General features: G+C 43.6%; 1 protein-coding gene across 4 annotated transcripts in view; it reads left to right on the forward strand.

Annotated features, from left to right (window-relative positions):
- The window catches only part of NFX1 (nuclear transcription factor, X-box binding 1), a 238,250-nt gene that overhangs the window by 14,917 nt on the left and 203,784 nt on the right, over window positions 1-19,549 (forward strand). For all 4 annotated transcript variants that reach the window (XR_012157390.2, XM_073332429.2, XM_073332430.2 and 1 more), the window contains exons 2-3: window positions 4,443-5,471; window positions 16,052-16,213. Coding sequence is in view for 3 of the 4 variants with exons in the window: in XM_073332429.2 (XP_073188530.1) it covers window positions 4,443-5,471; window positions 16,052-16,213 (1,191 nt within the window). In the remaining variant the exon portion in view is untranslated. The remainder of the gene's footprint in view (window positions 1-4,442; window positions 5,472-16,051; window positions 16,214-19,549) is intronic.

The following is a 19,549-nucleotide window of genomic DNA, read 5'->3' on the forward strand; positions in this document are numbered from 1 at the left end:
TCCGCCAAAATAAATCAGCAAGCAGGGCTGGCATTAAATTCGCTGGGACCCAGGGCAAAGAGCTGAAGCTGAAGCCCCACCTCCCGGGGATGAAGCCCAAGCCCAAGCAACTTAGCTTCTTGGGGACCTGGGAAACTGCCCTGCTTGCTACCCCCTGCCACCAGCCCTAGCTTTTAATCTGCTGGATATGCAGAAAAACAGTTGCTGTGGCGCAGGTGAGTTGTGGAATTTTTATAGCATGTTGCAGTGGCCTCAGAAAGAAAAAGGTTGAGAACCCCTGGTCTAGGTCACTGTAAAAAGTATTTGTAATGATCGTCTTGTCTTTCTGAGCATGCCACTTATTTAATATATATGGTTTGAATAGCTGATTACTGCTTAAGAAATGAGCATGTTTAAAAATTATCTTTGTACTTATGCATACATAGTGTATTATTGTTGACTTAAACATATTAAGAACACAAGAATGGCCATACTGGGTCAGACCAAAGGTCCATCTAGCCCAGCGTCCTGTCCTCCAACAGTGGCTAATGCCAGGTGCACCAGAGGGAATGAACAGAACAGACAATCATCAAGTGATCCATTCCCTATTGCTCATTCCCAGCCTCTGGCAAAAAGGAATTATACTAAGGAATGCTTTTTAAAAATGAAAGGCTTGCAATTTGCTAAGTTTAAAAATATACAAGCTTATTTCATCCTAAATCATAAGAAGCTGATGTTTTCATTTTAGAGTAAAGCATGAGCTAATAACTCCTACAAATGTTACCTAACTTTAAATATTCTTAAATGTGTGTTTAAAAACAAACCCATAGGTTTATCTCTTTCACAAGGCGGGTGGGGGAATAAGTTAATATACTTCATTAGCTGAAAACTGTAGTAAGGAACTTTTTTTGCCCTTTTTTCTTTCAGGTCTTTCATAAAAGAAAGTAGATTAGGCAGAGTTTGTGTATCTGAAATGTTTAAGCTGTAAATTTCTGGGACACTGGCCATTTTGATCACATGCCTCTATGTCATAGTATGTATTGCTTTTTTTTTTTTGGCGCTGGAGGGTGGATTAAAGGAAATTAAAAATCATCCTTACATGACCCTTGCTTCAACCTCAACTGTGTAGAGGTTATCTTTCCATAACAAAGTGTACACACCTGCAGAGATAGAATTGGAAGACAAGACCCACAGCTTTAGAATACACCCCTTTCTGCCACTTGTCTTGACCACTTCTCTGTTTAGCAATGGAAGGACCTCTTTTAATGTTCTAAGCTGCAATATGCTCGTGCAAATTTTTTACCCACTCTTGCTCCAGTGAATTCAATGACAAAAAATTCCATGGATTGGAAATCAGTATTTTTGCCTATTACACCCCAAACCACCCACAACAAAAATAGCTGTTAACCTTATTTAATCACAACCCGATTTCTTCAATTAATAAAGCAGCTGCATGAGTTTTCAAGGAGATACATATATGTAAATCTGGAGGGTTAAAAAAGTCAAATGACACCCAGATTTGAATTTTTTACTTTAGGCTAAATTCTAAATGACCTGTAACATTATCAAACAATTTGAGTTTTCTTCATACTTCTTAAAAACATTCCCTTTTATCTTCAGAATAATTTTAGCAATTTTCTGACTAAACCAGTCTTCTAAGCAAGAGTTAGTGTGACTGAAATATGTCTCTGATTAGGGCTGTCAATTAGTCGCAGTCAACTCATGCGATTAACACAAAAAAATTAGTTGCAGTTTTAATTGCACTGTTAAACAATAGAGTACCAATTGAAATTTATTAAAATGTATTAAATATTTTGGATGTTTTCTACATTTTCAAATATATTGATTTCAGTTACCACAGAGAATACAAAGTGTACCATATTCACTTTATATTATTTTTATTACAAATATTTGCACTGTAAAAATGATAAACAAAAGAAATAGTATTTTTCAGTTCACCTCATACAAGTACCATAGTGCAATCTCTTTATCATGAAAGTACAACTTACAAATATAGAGTTTTGCTGTTGTTACATGACTGCACTCAAAAACAAAACCATGTAAAACTTCAGAGCCTACAAGTCCACTCAGTCTGACTTCTTGTTCAGCTAATTGCTAAGAGAAACAAATTTGTTTGCATTTACAGGAGATAATGCAGCTCGCTTCTTATTTAGTGTCACCTGAAAGTGAGAACAGAGGTTTGCATGACATTTTTGTAGCCAGCATCATAAGGTATTTACGTCCCAGATATGCTAAACATTCAAATGCCCCTTCATACTTTGGCCACCATTCCAGAGAACATGCTTCCATGCTGATGATGCTCGTTAATTAAATTTGTGACTGAACTCCTTGGGGGAGAATTGTCTGTTTCCTGCTCTGTTTTACACCTGCATTCTGCCACATATTTCATGTTATAGCAGTCTTGGATGATGACCTAGCATGTTGAATACTTTAACTGCAGGTTTGACTAAACGCATAGAAGGTACCAATGTGAGATTTCTAAAGATAGCTACAGCACTCGACCCAAGATTTAAGAATCTGAAGTGCTTTCCAAAAGCTGATCAGGATGGGGTGTGGAGCATGCTTTCAGAAGTCTTAAAAGAGCAGCACTCTCATACGGAAACTACAGAACCCAAACCACCAAAAAAGAAAATCAGCCTTCTGCTGGTGATATCTGACTAAGATGATGAAATTGAACATGTGTTGGTCTGCACTGCTTTGGATCATTATTGAGCAGAACCCATCATCAGTGTGGACACGTCCTCTGGAATGGTGGGTGAAGCATGAAGGAACATACGAATCTTTAGCACATCTGGCACATAAGTATCTTGCAACACCAGCTACCACAGTGCCATGTGAACGCATGTTTTCACTTTCAGGTGACATTGTAAACAAGAAGCTAGCAGCATTACCTCCTGCAAATATAAACAAACTTGTTTGTCTGAGTGATTGGCTGAACAAGGAGTAGGATTGAGTGCACTTGAAGCTCTAAAATTTTATATTTGTTTTGTTTTTGAGTGCATTTATATAACAAAAAAAATTACCTTTGTTAAATGCGCTTTCACGGTAAAGAGATTGCACTTCGGTACTTGTGTGAGGTCAATTGAAAAATACTATTTCTTTTATCATTTTTACAGTTCAAATATTTGTAATAAAAATAATATACAGGGAGTACTGTACACTTTATTCTGTGTTGTAATTGAAATCAATATATTTGAAAATGTGAAAAACATCCAAAAATGTTTATATAAATAGTATTCTATTATTTCACAGCGCAATTAATCGCAATTAATTTTTTTAATCGCTTGGCAGCCATATCTCTGATAGAACATGGCTGCAACTTTAACTATAGAGACACTACTATCTCTTCTTCATATAAGACAGGAGTGGCAAACGTATTGCCTGCCCAAAGGACCCACAGCTCCTGTAGAAATTAACAAAGGAATCTGCCTATAGCTCTGCCACGGTATAAAAGGGTTGGGAGGGAGTTAAAGTCAAAGTGGATGGAGTGGAAGAGTGAGATAATGACTGAGCCCCTACCCTACCTCCCTCCGCATCAGTGCCAAAATGCCCCTCAGCTTTGGCTTAGGACAGGGTCCTTCCCAGGGCTCGCTGCCCACGTGGGTCACCCCTTGTCTCTTTCCCTCACCCCACTCAATTCCTGCTGCCACCAATCTCCCAGCACTGGGATCAGAAGAACCTTCTTTCCAGACTTCTCCCTCATTGCCATTGCTGAAGGGCCTCATACTACTAAGCACAAGGAAAAGGACGTTTTTAGTACTACTACTACTACGCTCCCACCTTCATCCAGGAACCAGAACCTGGCAGGCAGAGAGGAGGAGGAAGAGTGGGGAGAAGAATCAACAAACTGGGTAGGGCAGAGGAACGAGAGGGTAGGAAAAAGGGGCTATGGTGGAAAGGAAGTTGATTAGAAGAAGAGGACACAAGGCTGGGGGGAGAATGCCAAAGTGAGGTTGGGTGGGGAGGTGTTGTGAATGTCCAAAGTGGGACAATGGGTAGGGAAAAGAGGGGACATTCACATAAAGAATGGAAGTCATGGGGTGAAGAAAGGAGGTTTCAGAAATACAAAGGGTTTCTTGTGAAAAGTCTTTAAATCTGGTATTTTACTTGGCTAGCTAAAGGATGCTGCACTCAGAAGACTGCAGAATTTTCTTCCTAGTGAAATTTTTACACTCAGCCCAAAACTGAGAAGGTGCAGAACAAATTTAACATGCCTGTAAGGCAAATAGAAAATAACTGTTTTCATATAAGCAATGAAAACTCCCTGAAAAAATTGAATTTCTGGATATTGGTCCTTATTTTGCAATTTAGTGTTTGGAGCAGCTGCACTGTTCGGCCCATTGTGTATGCAGTAGATCTTGCTGTGGTACATCATTAGAAGAATTTTAATACTTTATGCAGTTCTGAACTTCAGTAACTCTCTTTTTTGTTTTACTTTTTAGGTGTATTAAACTTCAATCCGGATGCAGCTGATTTCATTCCAAGAGAGAGAGAGACTCCTGATGTAAATTGGAGAAGTCTGGGTAGATTGGAATCCAATAGGAATCAGAACAGAAATGATACTCTACCACTTCCTAGTCAGTCTTCTGATAGAGGCACAGACTATGTAAGCTTTTCCACAAAGCAACACAGCTTTTATAGTCCAGAAAGCCAGTACTGTAGCAAGCAAGATTTTCTCCAGCTTGCTAGTACCAGTAAACCGCATAAGAATCCTAGTTTTCAAAGCCAGCGATGGCACAGATCTAGAAGTGATAGGACATATACAAGAAACCGGATAAGGCAATCATCTGATGGTACAACCAACATGACAATTGTAGATACCACATTAATACCAAGGTGGAGAGTCAATCCTAAAGAATACAATGACTTTTGCTCTTCAGAGAGTGACAAGGAGGTATCTAGTGCAGATAATAGAGGGGCAAAGCCAAAGAAAACACACGTGATGCCTGTATCTGGAAGAGGCCTCAAAGAGAAGGGGAAGCAGTTACATGAGCGGGATAAGAGAGTGACATCTAAACAGCAGGATGGTATGTTTGAAAACATACCATCTCTGGATCTGACTCAGTCTGACTCTTCAGAAGCATCTTTTGGCAAAGCATTGTACGATGGATATGCTGGCAATAGTGATGAACAAAGAAGATATCCATTTGCGAACAAGAAATACTCCAGGAAGTCCATGTGGAGTAAACCCCAGTTAGGTAAAGAAATCCAGAAAAAACAAGATACTCACCGCAGTAAAAATACAAAAGCAGTTAAGAAGCCGCCTCTTACTTATACTCAAAAAGATAAAATTAGTGAGAGGAGCAAAGAATCAGGTGTTCACAACAATGATCAAAACTTAGGGGAATCAGTCAAATGTGGTGGAAGACCGCTTCACCTGCAGGTGGGACACACAACCTCCCTTCACTGCAATTGGACTCGGTATTGGAAAAAGCAGAGTAATGTACCAAGGAACAAGGAAACTCATACAGGTAAGTTTCCTGGACTGGTTTAGACCTTCAAATTAACGGTCTGGTCCTGTGAGATGAACAGTTTCAACGGATATTGATGTTTGTTGGTTGAAGATTGTTGGCATTTCACAGGAGTTGCTGAACACCTCACAGGGTCTGTTTCAAAGGATGCAAAGGATATTTAACATTCCTGTATTATATTTAAATGCATCTGTTTGCTATGTGTCTGGTGATTTTCCATAATTCCCACTTCATTATAGAAAGGTGGCAGCCTTTTCACAGGTTTTGTTTAAAGCTGAATTTTGCATCTTTTGTAAATCAGACTTCAAAATGGAAGTCACGTCAGGGACAAGAGTAGAATTGGGGGGAAAACGTGAAGTGATTTGAACAAGTGTTCTAAAGCTGGAGCATACTTAAATGAAATTATTGTCAAAGTTGCAAAAGTTTTCTAATGTTTTGTTGCACACAGAGAGGAGCCAATTAAGGGATGAGTAAAATGAAACTCCTATTGTTGGACTCCCCTTGTTGAGATCAAGCATATGGTACCAATAATATGTAATATTGGAAATACAAAAAAAGATATTATGCCTTAGTTTTGAAACAGTGGAGTGGAAAGGTGTGGCACTGACCATCAATAAGTAGATCACCAGCACAGTGTTCAGACTTTGTAGTGGAACTTGTGGAATGTCTTCAGTTCCAGGCTTTGGAACTCAAACAGATGTGGAGGGGACTGACTACCCTCCAAAACCACAACACTGATTTCTATTTTTCATCTAAAGAAATAGCTCCTTCACTCAGGCCTGGCCTACACTACAAAGATAGGTTGGATGTTACTGTGCATCGACTTACATGTGTGTATGTCTAAACTCAAATTTGATTGCTACCTGTGTATGCGCCCTCGTAAGGGTGACATATTAACACCCCTGCCCAAATGGCATTGAGCCATGCTTGACATACTGTGATTGATGCAGAGCGAGTGTAAATGCTGTGTGACCTATCTTGACCCTAACTGTCCTTCAGCAGCTGTCCAACAATGATCGCTCTGGTCACAATTGTGAACTCCACTGCTCAGGGGTCACAGAGACCGGAAGCCATGTCTCCCCGCCTTTTAAATCCTCATCAATTCTTTAAAATGCCTTTTCCTCATTTCCCACTTCGGCAGTTTTCCCTCATTGTGTACAGCTGCTCAACCGACCATGTCGACTCCATGTGTGTCTGCCTGCAGTAGACATGAGGTATTGGATCTCCTAGACGTATGGGGAGAAGAGGCTGTGTAGGCAGAGCTATGGACTAGTCATAGAGACATGGATATGTATGAAAACATTACATAGGGGATGCAGGTAGCAGCAGCAGTGCCGCAGGAAAGCAAAGATGCTGCAGCAGGTATACTACAAGGCCATGGAGGCCGACAATTGAGCTGATGCCAAGCTGCACACCTGTTGCTTTTACTACGAGTTACATGCAATACTTGGCAGAGAACCCAGCAGCATCTGCAGACCACTGTGGATACCTTAGAGGAGCCTGAGACAGAGACCCATGTGATCAACAGCGAGGTGGAGATGGGAGACGTTGTAGGGGAATCCAGCTATGCTGCGAGCCATGTACTTCCAATACTCCATCACAGACTTGCCAGTCCTGCCAGCTGAGCACAGAGAAACCTGATGAAGTTAGCCAGACGCAGGTATTGACTCTTCATTGTTTTCCTTGTATGAGACGAGGTAGCAGTATACCAACCAGATAGTTGTCTGCTTCTCAATCCCCTGTATGGTTAGGTGGTGGTGGTGGCGGCGGCGGCAGTGGCATGCAGAGCAGTTCATAGGAATGCTCTCAGGAAGATACAAAGAAATCTTCATGAAGACTTCGTGGATGTACTCTGCAATCCCCTCCTGGAGGATTCTAGGAGTGGCTGCCTTATTTATTCCTCAATGGTAGGTCAGTTTCCCATGCCACTCTGTAATGACTTCGCCTGGCACCGTTGCAGTTCACAGGCTAGCGGCATATAGTTCTGGGCAGCTTTGGGACATCAGTAGCAGCTGTGCTTTCCGTGCCTTTGTTACCCTCAGGAGTGAGATATCGGCTAAAATCACTACCGCCTGTGGAAAATTAGTGCCACTACTCCGTACCATTGCCCTATGGTCGTACCCATGGAAATAAAGGTTGATGTTTCATTGTTTCATATAATGGAAACGTTCCTTCCTCATTTTTTCTCCTCCCTCCTCACCCTTCCCCCCCCCCCACCCCAGCTTCTATGCCCTTGGTGGGACATATTCCCGATGCCTGGGACTGGAGAGCTAGGGTGTGCAGAGGGACTCCAAAGCTGAAGTGTCAACAAGCATGGTTTTATGGGATTAAGAGAATGGGGTTCTGAAATGTATCTTTCACTTTCCACTGTGACTGTAAATCCAATGATACATTGTCTGTTTTATCTGTAGCTACTGCTATTGGGGCCCAGTGGAGTACCCCTTCCACACCCATGGAATGACTGACCCTGGTGAGGACTGAAAGAAGGGGACTGTGGAGGATATGTTCATTGAGATCCTCCAAGCTAGTGCTGCATTGGACTGTGAATGGAGGGTCTGCTATGTGAATGTGGCAGATAGCATAGAAAAGCCCAGAAGTCTCAGTGGGAAAAGGAGAGGGAGATGCACCGGGACATGAGTCTTTTTAGGCAGGAAATACAAATGCAGCAGACCTTTGTTGACCCACAGGTCCAACAATCATGAGCTCACTTCCCTGCGCAGTCAGTGGAGAACTCCATTTTAGCATCTCCCTGTAGGGAGGTGGAGTGGCCTCCCACTGAGCCAGAGGGGGCGGGACCACTCTCTGAGCCCAGGTGGGTGGAGCCAGGCTGTGCCCATCCCTCCCACTGGAAGTCAGGAGGCAAAACAGAAAGTATAAAGGGCAAGTCCTGGAGCTCAGTTGTGCTGCAGCCACCGGAGGAGACAGATGCCTCCCACCCCACCCTTTCCTGATGCTGAAAACCCTACAGGAGCCCTGCTGAGCTGAGGACTGGCCAGAGCTGCTCGCTGACCGAGGCACTGAGGATTCGGCTACTGGCAGTCCCAGCATCTACCCTGAGGAAACTGTGTACTCCCACGAATCCAGATACGCCCCAAGGGGAGGAAGTGGCCAAGGGACAGCTGACCCAGTCTGGCTGCATTGCTGCTGGAAACCTGGTCAACGTGTTGTGGCTGGATTCCCCGCTGACCCACTGGTGGAACAATCACTGGGCTGGGACCCGGTGGAGTTGAATTCCTATCCCTGTTACTTCATTCCTGGGGACAGTAAGGAATCATAGAATCATAGAATATCAGGGTTGGAAGGGACCCCAGAAGGTCATCTAGTCCAACCCCCTGCTCAAAGCAGGACCAATTCCCAGTTAAATCATCCCAGCCAGGGCTTTGTCAAGCCTGACCTTAAAAACCTCTAAGGAAGGAGATTCTACCACCTCCCTAGGTAACGCATTCCAGTGTTTCACCACCCTCTTAGTGAAAAAGTTTTTCCTAATATCCAATCTAAACCTCCCCCACTGCAACTTGAGACCATTACTCCTCGTTCTGTCATCTGCTACCATTGAGAACAGTCTAGAGCCATCCTCTTTGGAACCACCTCTCAGGTAGTTGAAAGCAGCTATCAAATCCCCCCTCATTCTTCTCTTCTGCAGGCTAAACAATCCCAGCTCCCTCAGCCTCTCCTCATAAGTCATGTGTTCCAGTCCCCTAATCATTTTTGTTGCCCTTCGCTGGACTCTCTCCAATTTATCCACATCCTTCTTGAAGTGTGGGGCCCAAAACTGGACACAGTACTCCAGATGAGGCCTCACCAATGTCGAATAGAGGGGAACGATCACGTCCCTCGATCTGCTCGCTATGCCCCTACTTATACATCCCAAAATGCCATTGGCCTTCTTGGCAACAAGGGCACACTGCTGACTCATATCCAGCTTCTCGTCCACTGTCACCCCTAGGTCCTTTTCCGCAGAACTGCTGCCTAGCCATTCGGTCCCTAGTCTGTAGCTGTGCATTGGGTTCTTCCGTCCTAAGTGCAGGACCCTGCACTTATCCTTATTGAACCTCATCAGATTCCTTTTGGCCCAATCTTCCAATTGGTCTAGGTCCTTCTGTATCCTATCCCTCCCCTCCAGCGTATCTACCACTCCTCCCAGTTTAGTATCATCCGCAAATTTGCTGAGAGTGCAATCCACACCATCCTCCAGATCATTTATGAAGATATTGAATAAAACCGGCCCCAGGACCGACCCTTGGGGCACTCCACTTGATACCGGCTGCCAACTAGACATGGAGCCATTGATCACTACCCGTTGAGCCCGACAATCTAGCCAGCTTTCTACCCACCTTATAGTGCATTCATCCACCCCATACTTCCTTAACTTGGTGACAAGAATACTATGGGAGACCGTGTCAAAAGCTTTGCTAAAGTCAAGAAACAATACATCCACTGCTTTCCCTTCATCCACAGAACCAGTAATCTCATCATAAAAGGTGATTAGATTAGTCAGGCATGACCTTCCCTTGGTGAATCCATGCTGGCTGTTCCTGATCACTTTCCTCTCATGCAAGTGCTTCAGGATTGATTCTTTGAGGACCTGCTCCATGATTTTTCCAGGAACTGAGGTGAGGCTGACTGGCCTGTAGTTCCCAGGATCTTCCTTCTTCCCTTTTTTAAAGATTGGCACTACATTAGCCTTTTTCCAGTCATCCGGGACTTCCCCGGTTCGCCACGAGTTTTCAAAGATAATGGCCAGTGGCTCTGCAATCACAGCCGCCAATTCCTTCAGCACTCTCGGATGCAACTCGTCCGGCCCCATGGACTTGTGCATGTCCAGCTTTTCTAAATAGTCCCTAACCGCCTCTATCTCCACAGAGGGCTGGCCATCTCTTCCGCATTTTGTGATGCCCAGCGCAGCAGTCTGAGAGCTGACCTTGTTAGTGAAAACAGAGGCAAAAAAAGCATTGAGTACATTAGCTTTTTCCACATCCTCTGTCACTAGGTTGCCTCCCTCATTCAGTAAGGGGCCCACACATTCCTTGGCTTTCTTCTTGTTGCCAACATACCTGAAGAAACCCTTCTTTTTACTCTTGACATCTCTGGCTAGCTGCAGCTCCAGGTGCGATTTGGCCCTCCTGATAACATTCCTACATGCCCGAGCAATATTTTTATACTCTTCCCTGGTCATATGTCCAACCTTCCACTTCTTGTAAGCTTCTTTTTTATGTTTAAGATCCGCTAGGATTTCACCATTAAGCCAAGTTGGTCGCCTGCCATATTTACTATTCTTTCGACTCATCGGGATGGTTTGTCCCTGTAACCTCAACAGGGATTCCTTGAAATACAGCCAGCTCTCCTGGACTCCTTTCCCCTTCAAGTTAGTCCCCCGGGGGATCCTGGCCATCCGTTCCCTGAGGGAGTCGAAGTCTGCTTTCCTGAAGTCCAGGGTCCGTATCCTGCTGCTTACCTTTGTTCCCTGCGTCAGGATCCTGAACTCAACCAACTCATGGTCACTGCCTCCCAGATTCCCATCCACTTTTGCTTCCCCCACTAATTCTACCCGGTTTGTGAGCAGCAGGTCAAGAAAAGCACCCCCCCTAGTTGGCTCCTCTAGCACTTGCGCCAGGAAATTGTCCCCTATGCTTTCCAAAAACTTCCTGGATTGTCTATGCACCGCTGTATTGCTCTCCCAGCAGATATCAGGAAAATTAAAGTCACCCATGAGAATCAGGGCATGCGATCTAGTAGCTTCCGTGAGCTGCCGGAAGAAAGCCTCATCCACCTCATCCCCCTGGTCCGGTGGTCTATAGCAGACTCCCACCACTACATCACTCTTGTTGCACACACTTCTAAACTTAATCCAGAGACACTCAGGTTTTTCTGCAGTTTCGTACCGGAGCTCTGAGCAGTCATACTGCTCCCTTACATACAGTGCTACTCCCCCACCTTTTCTGCCCTGCCTGTCCTTCCTGAACAGTTTATAACCATCCATGACAGTACTCCAGTCATACGAGTTATCCCACCAAGTCTCTGTTATTCCGATCACGTCATAGTTCCTTGACATCACCAGGACCTCCAGTTCTCCCTGCTTGTTTCCAAGGCTTTGTGCATTTGTATATAAGCACTTGAGATAACCTGTTGATCGCCCCTCATTGCCAGTATGAGGCAGGAGCCCTCCCCTCACAGACATTGCTGCCTGTGCTTCCTCCCGGTATCCCGCTTTCCCACTTACCAGGACAACCAGAACTTCACATATATCCCCCGTGGCGCTCTCAGGTCAGCGTACGTGTAGCTGAAATGGACAGGAATGTTTTCTACTGTTCTAATTTTAAAGTTCTGTTTTGATAATTTTAGCAGTTTGTTTTTAATTGTACTTTTTGTCTTTTTTGCATTTTTTTTGGTATGCAATAAATTTTTATTTACTGAAAATAAGTTCATCTTTATTACTTCACAGCATGTACTCCAGGATGCCTAGTCCTACTCAAAGCATCTACTACTTGTAAATGTACAGGGCCACGGAATTCATAGGTACAGTTTTTTTTTAAGTATATTAATTACAAATGTACAGCAAACATGGCAAAATTCATAGATGCATTAAAAGACCATGTGATGTTCATAAATGGTACACCAAGCAGTACACAATTTCTAGCAGCCTCTAAAACTGCGGGCCAGGGCCAGCGCTGGCCAGCACAGCACATTACTGTGAGTGACCATTAAAGTGCTCCTTCAGTGCATAGATCCTCAATGAGATCTTTAATGGCCCTTGTGTCTGCCTGTTGAAAGTAATCAGACAGCCACTCCATCTCTGCCCTCTATCCCGGTGACATTTTTCCCCTTTTACTTCACAGATATTATGCAAGACACAACAGGCAGCTATAACGAGGGGGATATTTTTCTCACTGTGATCTAATCTAGTGAGTAAACACTGCCAGTGTCCCTTCAGTCTGCTGAAAGCACGTTCAAATGTCATTCTGCACCTGCTGAGCTGGTAGTTGAAACTTTGGTATGTCAGGGTGGCCAGAGTAAGGCTTCATGAGGAAGGGGTAGGATGGGTCTCCCAGGATCACTATTGACATTTCAACATTGCCAGTGTAATATGCTGGTTGGAAAAGCATGTCCCTGCTTGCAGCTTCCTGTGAACAGTCCTGTTGTTCTTAAAGATGTGAGCATCCCATACCTTCCCTGACCAGGCCATGTTGATATCGGTGAGGCATTCCCCATGATCCACCAACATTTGCAGAACCACAGGAAAGGAGCCATTTCCATTGATGTACCCTGTCAAGATGGATTGGTGCGAAATTAGGGATGTGTGCGCCATCTATCACCCCAACACGGTTCGGGAACTCCTTTTCTGCACATCCATCCACGATGTCCTGCTTATTGCCTAGAATTGCTGTCCTGTGTAACAGGAGATGCTAAATGGCCATATACGCTGGTGTGGTAACAGCCTCTGCTGTGGATTTTCCAACTCTAAAAGATTTCCCATTGACTGGTAGCAATCCAGCTTTGCAAGATTCTACTGCGTGATTGCCACTTACTACTTAACCATCAATGCAGCTCTTATTCTGGTATTCATGCACTGGAGGGTGAGGGCCAGAAAAACGTGCTATGTGGGTGTGGCACACTTTACCTCCAAGCAGCACCCTGGAACCCCCATATTCACCTGTTGTATAATTGATATATTTCACACAAAGCATGTCATGTAAGATACCTTATGAAGGGTCATGATCTGCTGAAACCCATTCTGTCAAACGATGTCTATTGTTAGTGTGCATCAAGTTATGAGACTTTGCTGAGTGGTTGTTACTGAAATATGCTGTAAATTTGCTAGTGACATACAAAGGATGTGATCCCAGCCTAGGAGGATGTTCCACAACCATTAATTAGCAGGGGAGTTGTAATAAAAGTTTTTTACAATTCAGTGACAGTTGCACAAGACCACACCAGGGGAATCGCTCAACCCTGTGACTCAGCAAAGCCCACGAGGACATGTTTTGGGCTAGTATTTTCCAGACACGTGGACTGAGGGTATAAAATAAGGGACAGTAGCATCATGCCTTTGTCTTTCTCCTCCCCCACCTACATTGGAAACAACAAGAATACTGGTCCCAGGTTTGAGAGAGAGAGGCCTGTGCATTAAGAACCCTAACATCCAGTGGGGTGGGAAAACTGCTTGATCTAAATACTGCCTAGTGTAATAAGGTTTGAGACTTAGATTGTGTGCTTATCTTTTATTTTCTTTGGTAACTATTTCTGACCCGTTATACCTACCACTTATTATCACTTACAATCTTTCTCAAGTTAATAAATGTTTTATATTTTACCTAAAACTGTATTTTGGTTGAGGTGCTTGGGAAAATCTCAGCTCAGGTTACAAAGGCTGGTGTATGTCCTCTCCACACTGAGGGAGGGACAGACTGGGTAATAAACTTACACTGACCAGGGCAAGACACTACAGCTCTGGGGTGCAAAGCTGGGGAGATGGGGGGAATTGTCTGGTGCCGTTTTCTGTGTGATTCGTGAGTGGCTTTGGGAGCATTCACGAAATTTAGCTGAATGTGGCGCTCAACATGCTGTTGTGCTGAGTGATAGCAGCGCCTGAGGGGTTCGCTGCTTGTCACTAGCGAAGCATTGTGAGAGATGGCCCAGGTTGGAGAGTTAAGGGGGCACAGCAGTACCCCAGTTCCAGGTTGTGCCCTAGGGATCCTGTCACAGCAGGTTTGTGGTATTTAAAAAAGGCTTAACAACTATGGAATAGGGATGGTATTATGGGATGGAGAAAGTTAAATGATGTATGCTTGACTCTTGCCCTCAGCCACCCCAATGCCCATGCAGCTTGTGTGTACCCCACAACATGTTGCAACAATTTGTCAAAAGGTATTTCACTGAAGGGTGATGCAGAGTACCCTCGGTGTACCTCTCATGTACCGAAGTTTGTGTTGGGACAGGCACTTCTGGTGAGGATGTGTAGAATCAACCCAAGCAGCCATACTGGAATTGCGGCAGCTTTATGCTGACATAACTTGAGTCGACCAAAGTTTGTAGTGTAAATGTGGCGTTGCAGCAGCAGGCTGTCCTCCTCTAAAGCAGACCCACTATTAGATGATACCCCACCATACATGAGCCAGTGTTCTATACAACCACATAAAAATACTTAAGAGGGAAGGAAGTCTTAATAAGATTGAAGCCATTGTGGTGTTTGGTGGCCCTTTTGAAAGGGATATCTCTTTCACTGTTTTCAGTGGGACTGAGCATCTTGATTCCACCATCATCCCCAAGGGCAGGATGTGACATCAGTCCCATAGAGGATTGTGGGAAATGGTCATTTTGGAAGGGAAAATTTTTTTGTGCCAGGTAACTTGACAAATAAAAGTAAAAAATAACCATTAATCCTAAATGTCTTCAAAAGCCACCCATTGGACTGGATCCCGTCATCAGATAGGCCAGAAGGAAACGTGAAAGTACTATGTATGTGTGTGCTGCTAGGGAACTCAAATTACACTAACTATTGCCCTGTCACCAACTTTTCAAACTTCCCATATTAAAATTCTGTGCATTGGCAGCATTGTAATATTTCTTTTAGGTTTAATTGTTGTTTTTGCTCATTTTTTTTATAACTTAAAAATAGTAAATTTTCCTTCAGAAGAAACCTTAAATGTGCCCTGTAATGACACAGTGCAAAACCACTCAACTATGATTAAGTATTTTAGGTTTTGTGGACTCAGATTAGATTAAATTGACTTCTAAAGATGCCCTTGATTTTTTTTTTTTCTTCTTCTCCTCTCCTACCCCTACTCCCATGGGTTAGCTATAGGGCAGAATTAAGGTTGTTTGGCTGCCCTAACTATATTTGCACACCTTAATGTATTTTCAGACTTTTCCCACTATCTCTTTTTAGTTTCTTCCAGCTGGTGTTTGAGGTGCACTTCCCTCTTTGTTTTCAGGGTAGTCTTTGATGCTAATTTGCCTACTAAAGGGGTCCCACATTATGGCAACCATCCCTTTGGGCGAGAGTAGTTGAATGTGGCTCTGTCTGGAGCCCACCACTCTGTTCCTAAAACAGCCAGTTAGAAAATGCTTCCTCTTGTGGGTGGAGTATGAAGCCTTCTGTATGTTCCCAGTACTGCATCATTCAACTGGCCTGTAAATAATGCACAGGTACAGGATTTTAACTTCATTTAGATTGAGATTTGTATAGTGATGTATATGTTGCGGTGTTCTTTTTAAATAGTAGAAAAAAGCTAAATTCTCCCACTTAAGGTAGTTGGAACAAAAGACTTGTAAAATTTTCTTTTCTGCCAAATAAGAATCACTAATAGGTTTAAAGGAAACACCTGAACAATTTATTATTGCTTTTGCCCAAATTTAAGAGACTGACACACAAGGAAAGCAGAAAATTTGCACCAAATTTTTGGATTGGAATCTTTCAGCTTTTCTAACAGAAGAAAAAGCTTTGCATTATATCCACAGGAAGAAATAAATTCTAAAATTGCATTTAAAGTGTAGCATATTTTGGTGCCATTTTTAGTGTGAATAACTTGTGCATATTGTCTTGATTAATTTAGGTGTGTTTGTACTGAATTTTTTTTCAGGTTCTCTGATAGAGCAGCTGACCACAGAGAAATATGAGTGTATGGTGTGCTGTGAGGTGATCCGAAAAATAGCCCCGGTATGGAGCTGTCAGAATTGTTATCATGTGTTTCATCTGAACTGCATTAAGAAGTGGGCAAGATCACCAGCATCACAAGCTGAAGGTAGGTATTTTCTTATCAGATGTAGAAGTTCACATTTTTCATGGTATGTGGAAGAAGACAAATTCTAGTCCTAAATTACCTGTGCATTTAAGTTGATTAGTACAACTGCCTCTGAATAAAGCAAGCTTTAAATCAGAGATGGACAAATTTTATAGTTCTTCACATTACAACGCTAATGTTATTTTCTATACCTTTGGCTGAATGAACTTCCAGGAGAGAGAGAGAGAGAGAGAGTGAGAAAGTATGTGAGAGAATGATAGTGGCATGCCAGTACTGCTATGGTTACAGATGCATTGAGACATCTGTTTAACTGTTACCTTTTCTAAGTTCTCTAGAATTGACGTGCTTAGTTGGATTTATTTGAAATTTGCTGTGCTTCAGGAGGGTGCAGGATAGGGTTAGTCACCCATATATTGGAGGCATTTGTATGTAGTGTTCTGGCAATATGAGCCCTGAAAAAAATAGCCATTTTTAAAGAAACTTATGGGTGGGGTTTTTTTTCCACTCAGCGTTTGAGATCAAACTGTTGATTAGTGGATCAGAATGGAGTCAATCTGCTAAGATTTACCCAACGTAGTGATGGCAGCCTGAGAAAATTAAGATGTGCATTTTCTGCACTGTGCACACACCAATACAGAAAAATAGCTAGAGGGTTTCTATTCTTGTCGTTTTATATGGTTTAAAACTCAAAGCTTGTAAGCTGTCTAAAATCTGAATGTTTAATTGGATTGCTTTAAAGTTTGCGGTGCCTGATGGGGTGCAGGGTAGTGTGTATTAGTGATCCAAATTTGAGGTCATTTGACTCTGGGATTCCTGAGTTATGGGGCCTTCCCCAACCCCTTCCCCCACCACCTTCCTTCTGCTTCCTTGTACTGTTAAATGAAGAAGTATTAATCACTGGTAGAATCACATGCCTTGTTGAATTTGATGACTGAAGTCACCATCGATGGCTTTGAATTCAGCCTTCCATTAACTAAACTAAGGTTAAATTAATCACAAGCCCTCATCTAAGACAAAAGGAGTTTTGAACTGAGTGGCTGGACATTACATTCCCGCAAATAAAACTGCCACCCTGACTCTCAAATGGTAGTAATCATACTATTTTATGTGTGGTGGGTGTGGGAAATTAGACACGGGAATGCTTCTTGGGAGGGAAGGAGTACTAGGGGGTGGAGGAGTGAGGGAATGGTGGGGGATTTTAGGGAGAAGGATAAATGGGAATGGATGTTAAGGGGAGGCGAGAGATGTTGGGGGCTTAGGTGAGGGAGGCATTGCACCTCCCCAACTCTGCCAGTGCACTTCAACCGCCCTGCATCTCCCAGTTATGCCAGTGGACCCCAAATATCCTGCACACAGAGCTGTGCCACCTACCATGCACCCCAACTCTGCCAGTGCACCCCTGCCACCCCAGTTGTCCCAACCCCCCTGCATCTCCCAGCTCAGCCCATGGACCCCAACCACCCTGCAGCCACAGAAATCTTTGGAGGGAAGAAATTAGACATGAGAATGTTTTCTTGAAGGGGAGAGGGGTTACGGGGTTGGGGGTGCAATCCACACCAGTGACCCTGTAACCTGGGGTGGCTCTCAATGCTTTGCGGCTGTATTTCCCAGCCTCGGATGCTCGCAGCCAAACTGTCAGTACGCAGGTCACAGCCTAAGTGTCTGCGGGCTAGACAGCTCTGGTTTAGAAGCTCTGGTACCAGCAGCCTGCCAGCAGCACACCAAATATGCTCTTCCCTGGTCTCCACCAGGCTTGGGTACTGCTTGCAGGGTGACCCCAACACACTCCCAATCATGAATTTTTCAAAAGCCATGTGCTCCGTAATGTCTAACTCTCTCCTGGACAGTTCAGAGAAATAATAGGGTTTGTTTGTTCCTCTAAAAGCACACAACCTGGCAGCTTTCCACATTCACTTTAATTTAAATACAGTACTGGTGGTTCAGATTAAAAGTAAAACAGATTCTTTAACAAAAGAAGATAGGATTTTAAGTGAGTTCAAGTATAAGAGAGAAAGTTAGAAAGGGTAACAAGCAAATAAAAGCGAAAATACACACCTGAGTCTAAAACTTAATTTTAGCAGGGTTCAGGGTTTGTTCAAGATGGTTTCTCTCACCAATCATCATTCTTCCTAGCCATGACAGACTTTTCCTCAGTCAGAACTGTACTTAGTCGTTGGCTGCGTGTAGGTGTGTGCGTGTGTATTGTTTCTGTGTGCTGTCTCAACTCAAGTTCCCCGGATTCTCTCTCTTCCCTTTTTTAAAGATGAGCACTATATTTGCCTTTTTCCAATCGTCCAGGACCTCCCCCAATCACCACGACTTTTCAAAGATAACGGCCAATGGCTCTGCAATCACATCCGCCAATTCCCTCACTAGGTTGCCTCTCCCATTCACTAAGGGTCCCACACTTTCCCTGACCACTTTCTTGTTGCTAACATACTGTAGAAACCCTTTTGTTACTGTTCACATCCCTTGCTAGCTGCAACTCCAGTTGTGCTTTGGCCTTCCTGATTACACCTCTGCATGCTCGAACAATATTTTTATACTCCTTCCTAGTCATCTGTCCCATTTCCCACTTCTTGTAAGCTTCCTTTTTGTGTTTAAGCTCACCGACGATTTCTCTCTTAAGCCAAGCTGGTGGTCTGCCATATTTGCTATACTTTCTGCATATTGGGATGATTTGCTCCTGCACCCTCAATAAGGCTTCTTTAAAATACACTTATACCCCTCGTATTAGCCTCCCAGTGGATCTTGCCCATCAGTTCCCTGAGGGAGTCAAAGTCTGCTTTTCTGAAATCTAGGGTCCGTATTCTGCTGCTCTCCTTTCTTCCTTTTGTCAGGATCCTGAACTCGACCATGTCATGGTCACTACTGCCCAGGTTGCCACCCATTTCTACTTGCCCTACATATTCTGCCCTGTTCGTGAGAAGCAGGTCAAGAGAAGCATGGCCTGTAACAAAGTGGCCTTTGCTGGGACACTACTGAGAATTCAGGACAAATTGCTTAGAGCAGGGTAGTCACAGCCCAAAGCTGGGGGTCCTTCACGACTAAGGCACACCAAACTAGCCAAACAGAGAGGACTTCGGTTTTACCCCACTGGCTAACCAGAAGTAATACAAGCAATTCCCTCAGACACTCCAGTTTCCCAGTATCACCACCAGCGGCACTCATGGGGATGAATGGTTATGAAAACCAATACCCCAGTAAAAGAAAACAGGTTCTCCCAATCCCAAAGGACCAAGCCCCAGACCCAGGTCAATATACCAGTCAGATCTCACCCACAAATCACGCTGTTGCCAATTCTTTAGAATCTAAAATCTAAAGGTTTATTCATAA

This window comes from Lepidochelys kempii, chromosome 2 (assembly GCF_965140285.1).
Source record: "Lepidochelys kempii isolate rLepKem1 chromosome 2, rLepKem1.hap1, whole genome shotgun sequence".
Lineage (NCBI taxonomy): Eukaryota > Metazoa > Chordata > Testudines > Cheloniidae > Lepidochelys > Lepidochelys kempii.